The 8,499-nt window shown below is 38.1% G+C and overlaps 1 protein-coding gene across 1 annotated transcript in view; it reads left to right on the forward strand.

Moving 5' to 3' along the window:
* Window positions 1-8,141, forward strand: part of LOC103203787 (microsomal triglyceride transfer protein) — a 77,438-nt gene extending 69,297 nt beyond the window's left edge. Inside the window, exons 16-18 of the mRNA XM_007948869.1 lie at window positions 3,255-3,379; window positions 6,207-6,377; window positions 7,970-8,141. Of these exons, the coding sequence (XP_007947060.1) occupies window positions 3,255-3,379; window positions 6,207-6,377; window positions 7,970-8,141 (468 nt within the window). The remainder of the gene's footprint in view (window positions 1-3,254; window positions 3,380-6,206; window positions 6,378-7,969) is intronic.
* The last annotated feature ends 358 nt before the right edge of the window (window positions 8,142-8,499 follow it).

Genomic DNA, 8,499 nt, shown 5'->3' on the forward strand with positions numbered 1-8,499 from the left:
TTGAACCGCCAGCCTTCTGGTGAGCAGTCAAGTGCCTTAGGCACTATGCTACCAGTGCTCCCCTCCTTTGCTATAGGTAAACAAAATTTTCTTTTGAGTTTATTAGCTACTTAAGAAGTTTCCTTACTCTTGAGGCAAAAGAGAAAATACTGATAGTAGCAAGCAGTTATGGAGAAAACAGCCTAAGATATAATAGCAGAAATAGCCTTGCCTTGTTGTTAACTATTCATCAGCAATGCCTGATGATCTGAATCGAAGTGTAAGATTCAATGCAAATGTGTATAATAATCTAGATCAATGTCAGCAAATATTTTCTAGAAAGGGCCAAAAAGTAACTTTTTAAGCTTTGTCAGCTAACATTCTCTTTTGCACCTCCTCAACTCTGCTGTTACAGTGTGAATGTAGCCATTGGCAATATATTAACAAATGAATGTGACTGTGTCTCAAAAATACTTTATTTATAAAAATATCCAGATTCACCTGTAGGACATAGTTTGCTAACCTTGGATCTAGATTACCTGGGAGTTTTTCTATTCATTAAACTGAGTTATCTGAGGCTTATTCTAAGAGAAAATTTGTTGTCTAGCTATTAAACATAACACAAAGTCTGAGTGTTCAGGCTGTAGTATTTGATAGACCTGGGGTTACTATACAAATAATCTGTTTGAGGTCCCTGATTCTGCAGAGAACTCCAGTAATGTTATCTCAGCGTCAGAGGCACATACCACTCTAGGTCAAGTGCTGACATTGAAGGAAATTTTGGCAGAGGGTGGCCTATCACAAACACCAGGGCAGATGGAATTACTCTAGGCTCACACACTCTCTTCGGCTAATTGGATTACTCTTCAGAGAATGATGATAAAGTCAATTTAATAAGGGGATCCTCTTTAGCCAGCAAAGAATATATTTTCCTGACTGAAAGCAATGGGATAAGTTGTCCAAATGTCAATATTTAAGCTGTAAGAAGCACCTTTGGGACCAAAGGTATCTGTACTCAAAGGGATCACATTAGATACAAAGTTCCTATAACTTATTCCTCTAATTCATAGGCAAGAATTTGAATAAATATACGTTCTGAGTCTAACAAGGACATAAGCCTTTGCTCTAAGTTTTTTTGCATTATTTCTCAGAACAGATTCCCTTGCACACCAGGAGAAAAAAGAGAGGTATGATTTCATGAGAGCTGTGTATAGTAGTAGAAAAATAGCCACCTTGGAGGAAGCCTGAGTTTTCATTCTGGCTCCATGTGTAGCCTCTGAGCCTGACTTTTTTCAATTTGCAGGTACAATGTATACCATGGAAGACTGATATAGGAATTAAATGAGACACCAGATGTAAAGTTTTAACAAACAGTGGGTGCTCCCAAACTGTTAGTTGCAGTTGTTTAATACCCCTCAAAAATTGAAACCAATGTACTATGTACTTCAGTTTCTTTCACAGAGAAACCATAGCTTGTCCTTCTAGGGTCAGTGGAAAATTCCTCTATGACTGCATATAAGAGCACTTCCACAGCCGCTTTGCGTGAGAGAAATGGAATCTTTCCAGAATTCTAAGACACTTCTCAAAACCCACACTGTACTAGAGATGCTTGCTCCCTACAAAAGGCACATTATTGAATAGCCATGAAAGATTTTTCACCATGACACTTGGTGTGTTTTGACTTCCACTTAATTTATAGTCAGTAGGAAGGTCAAGTTCTTTATCACAGACTTCTGGTGGGTGGTCTAACAAGACTATAATTTTCAAACTTGGAAAGAAAGATACAGCTCCAAAGAAAGGAATATTCTAAGCCAGGGCACACAGTAGGAATCTTTTGGGAATAATCACAATTACAATATAAATGCAGAGTTCTTGTATTTTGTCTGTAGTTTGTAGGTATTATTATTTTAAATGAGGATTAAAATTTGGGTGTGGTTATTGCAGTTTTCTCAGGATAATTTGTGTTCCTTCACATTAATAATGATGTGTGAGACAACCTTTGCATCCAAATCCCATCACATTTTGTTCTAGAGTAGAAGTAGCTTTAAGGGTCCTTGGGCTGTCTCCTAAAGTGCTCTGATCATTGCACCAAGATTCTCCTGCCTTCAGCCAAGTTTGTCTTTCAGACTGAAATTAAGTTCATGCCACAATTTTTTTTTTTTTTTTTTTAATTATATCTGATAGGGAACCAAGTCCTTCAGTTGAAATTTCCTGCCACAATTTTTGGAAAGTGGAGAGAATTTGGGGAGATCAACATCACCCTTTCTAGAAAGTGGAAACATGGCATTTATAGTTGGCAAGAGTGCGATGTGTTTAGTCTGAGTAGGGCAGTTACATAAAGAAGTTAATCAAGCTGCCAGTTGCATGAACTTAAGGTCTTTGGAAGAATATCAAACTTAAGGATGCTGAGCCTTCCTTGCAGAACCATTATCACTTCTAACACTGTCCTCAGGCAATCTGATTCCATCCAGTGAAAAAGTTATCAGCCAAGATCACCCATACAATGAACACTGAAAATGCAAGGTTTAAAGACTAAATGCTGGCAAAGACAATGGGTTTTAGACTCCAACAGAATTTCTCACTGATGGACGATGTTTGTAAATGATTAGTGTCTTTCTGAAAAATGCTGTTGACTTCATATTGGATAGACTGTTAATTTGATGTCATTTCAAATGTCAAACAGCAAGATGTTAAGGCTTAATTAAATTACCTTAGTTACCTTACTTTCCTAGTTTGAACTAAACAGTTCCTGGAACTTTTATATTATGCCAGCAATTTTCATCCTACCTTTTATTTTTGGATACTGTGGTCTATATTTAATATAGCACCTAACTGGAGAAGTGTTGAAAGAGAACTTGTTAAAACAGATTGTTGGGCTCCACCCTGAGAGTTTCTAACTCAGTTGGTTAGAAATTGGGTGAGGGGAGGCAAGAATTTGAATATCTAACAAATTCCCAGTTTGGATATCACACTTTGACAAGCATTATCCCTTCCAAAATTAGGCAATGATTGAAGGAAAACTCCCTTTTCAATTGGCATGTTACAGCTCTACAATTTCAATTGATTAAGTAATTTAGCAAATCAGCAGAGTCTGCTGCCAGTACTCAAGATTGTTATTAGCTGCCATCAAGATTAGGGTGGAGGTTTCCTGAGGCTAGAGAAAGACTAGCACAACACAACCCAAATGGTATTATTTACAGCAGGAGGTTGATATGCCTTTGCAAATGGTGTGGACTAGATAGTGTTGCTGGTGCTAATTATATTTTTTCTTCTAGGAGATTCAGCTGCAATCTGGACTAAAGGCCAATATGGAGGTCCAGGGTGGTCTAGCTATTGACATTTCAGGTTCAATGGAGTTTAGTCTATGGTACCGTGAGTCCAAAACCCGCGTGAAAAACCGGTAAGCATTATATGTGTAATACTTTATAAGAGAAGTGCAGAAATATATATTGGGGATTTTTTAACCTTCTCACTTTTCAAAATCTGTCCATTTTGTTTGTAATCATTAAGTCATAGAGTTGGAAGTGACTATGGGAAGCCATTCTGTCCATAGCTTCTTATGAACTAATAGAGTTCAGACAGCCACGAATCTTCTTGCTGTTAAAGACATCCATGGACTGCATACCCCATGAATGAAGGAGTTCCTCTTCTCTTGATACTCTACTTTTGTTGTTGTTGTTGTTATGTGCCGTCAAGTCGGCCCCGACTCATAGCGACCCCTCCTTGGGTTTCCGAGGCAGTATCACTACGGAAGTAGGATTGCCCAACCTTCCTTCCGAGGAGTGGCACTCTACTTTAGTAGTTGACAATTGTGTCAGGGAATTTTATATTGAAGTCAATTTTTTTTCTTTTTTGTTTTGCTAAATCCCTCTTATAGGATTAAAAATCTTTCTTCTTTTTCTGTCTTCAATGGAGTGAGTTAAAAAAAAAAAAAGGACAATTACTTCTGTGCAGAATCTTAGCCTTAAACATTAGAAGTCTTTAAGTTTTTATTAACATTTCTTATTCCAAACAAACTATTTTCAAGTCCTTTAGTTTTTCCTAATCTATGCTGTGGAAATCAAGACAGTATTTTATTTACAACATAAAACAATGTCTCTGAACCAGGATAATAATAAAAAATAATAATTTTTTCCTGTTTGTTACAGAATTAAAGAAAAGGAAATGGAAATGCAATTCAATTTTACCCTTTTGAGTATTTAAAAGTATAGTGGGGCCAAATGATAAAATTATAACTTTGATTCACTTTAAACTATGAACATAAGAATTAAAAACAATGGAAAGATGGCACCTTTAATATGAAGGATGATCTACAGTGTTACTAGAAGGAACCATAGGGAAGAAATGGAATTGACCATCAGATCATCCAGCAATATAACTTAGGGCTTTCTACTGAATTGGTGATCTTCCTCTTCTTTGTGAAGTATTTTCTAGGCAGAAGTTTCCCTTAGTTAAACTGAGTTGAATTTCTTGCAGGGAAAATTAACAATAGGAGCTCTGGTAGCATAGTGCCTAAGGCATTTGACTGCTAACCAGAAGGCTGGCAGTTCAAACCCAACAGCCACTCCTCGGAAGAAAGGTTGGGCAATCTACTACCGTAGTGATACGGCCTTGGCAACCCAAGGAGGGGTCGCTAGAAGTTGGGTCCTACTCGATGGCACATAACAACAACAACAACCTTCTGTTTTTCATATATTCCTTCATTCATTTTTAAATTATATCTTAAAACTTTGCTGAATATAAAACATTTTGAGGAAATATAAGGTATTCAGGGATTGAAAAGACACCACCTCCAACCTCTGACCTACTTGTACACTGATAAGGAATTTTAAATTGCACAACAAAAATAGTACCTCTACCAAAAACTTAATTGGCATAAGATTCTAGTATAATTTGGAGAGTAATTTCTCACAGTTTTATTTAAAGTCTATATATTAAAGTAGTCCTGGTGATAGGTCTTTTATTGAGATTGGTTATCTTCTTCATTATCATCCAAGCCATATTTCCTAGCCAAATCAATCTGTCTATCCCATCCTTTCTCTAAACTAAGATATACAGTATCCACCATATCTGTTTCTTCTGGGGCACCCACTGTTCAGATCCAATATTTGTAGCACAATATTTTTCAAATATTTTGGAAACCACAAATTTGTATCTCTAGAGACCCCTTTGGGGAAAAGTAGCTCTGGTAGGGTAGTGCCTAAGGCACTTGACTGCTAATCAGAAGGCTGGCTGTTAAAACCCACTAGCCACTCCTTGGAAGGCAGATGGGGCAATCTACTTCCATAGTGATACCACCTCGGAAAACCAAGGAGGAGTCGCTATGAGTTGGGTCTGACTCAAAGGCACATAACAACAACAACAAAAGTGAATATGGAATTGAAATAGTTACAGAGAACTGCCAACAGAGAGATACTTACCTAAGACAATTATTACAAACATCAGCTGTCTTCTTGGTGAGTTTAGACTTCTTTTAACAGAACTCAAGAGCTCTGGTGGTGTAGTGCCTAAGGCATTTGACTGCTAACCAGAAGGCTGGTGGTTCATACCCACCAGCCACTCCTTGGAAGGAAGACTAGGCAGTCTACTTCTGTAGAGATACCACCTCAGAAACCCAAGGAGGGGTCACTGTGAGTCGAATTGACTTGATAGCAGTGAGTTAGTTTTAAGGTAACTCAGTTGCTTCTGACCTCCAGAGAGGGCTGGGTTCCGGGTGTGTTTTTGTCTAGGTCTTTGGTAGCTCCATGGGAAGCTCTGGTGGTGCAGTGCCTGAGGCATTTAACTGCTAACCAGAAGGCTGGCAGGTCAAATCCACCACCCATTGCCCCGGAAGGAAGGTTGGGCAATCTACTTCGGTAGTGATACCACCTCAGAAACTCAACGAGGGGTCACTATGAGTTGGACCGACTTGACGGCAGTGAGTTTGTTTTTTTTTTTTTTTGGTTGGTAGCTCCATACCAAACATAGTACTTGAGAGACACTTTGTTCCTACATCTAGAGTTGAATATTGAGGAAGGAATCTGGGGTGAGCAAAGTGTTGCTGCTCAGTCAGGCCTTGATGACCAACAGAACTCTAAGCATATGTAGGTCACTTGTTAGTCCTTTGTTTTCCTTATAGTCATCAGCACCATGAGTTCAGATCCTGTGACATTAGAGCTGTTAGCCTAGCTCAATTAAAGTGTGATGTTAACAGGTTTCTTTTTCTTTCCCCTAAAAAAAATCTTTAGGGTTGCCGTGGTAATAACTGGTGACATCACAGTGGACTCTTCTTTTGTGAAAACTGGACGGGAAATCAGTGTGGAAACAGAAGCAGGCCTGGAGTTCATCTCAACAGTGCAGTTTTCTCAATATCCATTCTTAGTTTGCATGCAGATGGACAAGGATGTAGCTCCATTCAGGTAAGAATGTTTCAGGGCCATCCTTCTTTCACTAGAAACTTGTGCTCAGTTATGAGCATTCAAGTTTGGTATTAAAATAAAATGGTAGTAACTGAGTGAAAATTTAAAAAAGAGTAATAAAAAGAATAATTCATATATCTAAGGAAAGTAAGTTTCTGTGATACAAACTTACTGCCATCAAGTTGATTCCAACTTATAGTGACCTCATTGGGTTTCTGACACTGTAAATCTTTATGGAAGTAGATTGCCCCATCTTCCTTCCGTGGAGCAGCTGGTGGGTTTGAACCACTGACCTTCTGGTTAGCAGCCAAATGTCTTATCCATTATACCACCAGAGTTCCTTTCTATAACACAAAGAAATTCTCTCAAAGTTTTGGTTTGACCTTGAGAATTCTGGATTTTGAATTAAAAAAAAAAAATACTTGCAATAGAATTCTTAATGTTCTGAGGAAGAAATATATAATGGTCCATGCAACTTTCCTGATACCTCTTTCACCCTAGAGCCTAACTCTCATTTAAACAGTATCCTTTGAATCTTTACATTACTATTAGATGGAACTAAGCAGCTCTGGTGGCATAGTGTTACCCACTAGCTGCTCCATGGGAGGAAGATGAGGCAATTTTCTTTCATAAAGATTGACAGCCTTGGAAACCTAATGAGGGTTGCTATGAGTCAGAATTGACTCAATGGCAGTGGGTTTATTACACAGAACTAGAAGGACTAATAGAATGCTTTGGTTCTAGGTAGCACTCAGTTTTCTGTCAATAGTAGCTTTAGAGGTCCCCTTGACATATACTATAGCACCACGTTGTAGACTGAAGACAACAAGCCACCTTGTAGTTCCAGCCTTTCTTTTGACAAATAGGCCAGACTTGAGCACTTTCTTTATTTTCCTGGCATTTCATGATCCATATAAAGAATGCCATATACACACATAGCGACATACATACAGATATGAGTAAGTTAGTTATATTTGTATAGCATAAAAGATCATGGGCTGTAGTTAGAAGATTAAACTGTCACTAACTTATACTAATTACATTGAGAAAAACTTTAAAAATGTATTTTAAAAAAGTAAATCTGCCATTGATCAAAATGTAGTGAACAGCAATCCAGCCATATGGCTATCTGGTTTGGTTCCACATTTTTCTTGGGCCAGAATTTGGGGAATGTTTCCCTGTCAGCATTCTCAGCTTAAGTCCAGTTGGCCTTGGTACTTACTCAAAAGGGGAGTGCTCTCAAGGTGGGGCACCTGGAATGAGGGGTGGGAGACATAGCAAGGACTGAAGATCTTAACAGTATCCCCAAAGAGCTGAAAGGAATTCAGTTCTACATTAAAGAAAAATGTGTGGCAGGACTCTGATACTCCAGGCATCTGAAATGTCTCTGTTAGTATAGAAAGAAATAGGGAAAGGAAAATCACCTCATTCATGGGTATGGAAGCTGGTAATCACTGGCACTTATGTCTATCTCAAATTCCTTTGAAAAAGAAGCTTCAATGTACACTCACCTGGAATCAGACAGGTGTGGGATGACTGGATAACTTTAATTTTTGTGTAATTTTTTCGTCATTATTCTTCTTGTTACACAGGCAATTTGAGACAAAGTATGAAAAGCTGTCCACAGGCAAAGGCTATGTCTCTCGGAAAAGAAAAGAAAAGCTAGTAGCAGGATGTGAATTCCCACTCCATCAAGAGAACTCTGAGATGTGTAAGGTGGTATTTGCCCCTGAACCAGAGAGTACTTCCAATGGTTGGTTTTGAACCTGATTGATGATATTTCACTTGAATCTGCCTCCCTGGAAGGAATACAATGTGACACATCTAAGTACTGCTCTCTGAGAGCACACTGTTTACATATTTACATGTATTTAAGATTTTTGTAAAGAGCTATGAAAAACCTCAAATGATAAAATTTGGGCCTATTCAGTATACTACCTAGTGTGTCGTTTTGAGCTAACATGCACAACACTTTTAACAACATTCGTAGTTTTCGAATCCCATTTGGTACAGTGAGAATAGTTCTGCTCTAAGAACAAAACACTCTGTTCTTTGTAGGAAAAAAAAATAAAAAAAACACTTAGGAAAAGTCAATTTTGTTTCAATAAGTTTCAACTAATGT

The sequence above is a fragment of the Orycteropus afer genome, unplaced genomic scaffold (assembly GCF_000298275.1).
Source record: "Orycteropus afer afer isolate SDZICR_OR568_19922 unplaced genomic scaffold, OryAfe1.0 scaffold00229, whole genome shotgun sequence".
NCBI lineage: Eukaryota > Metazoa > Chordata > Mammalia > Tubulidentata > Orycteropodidae > Orycteropus > Orycteropus afer.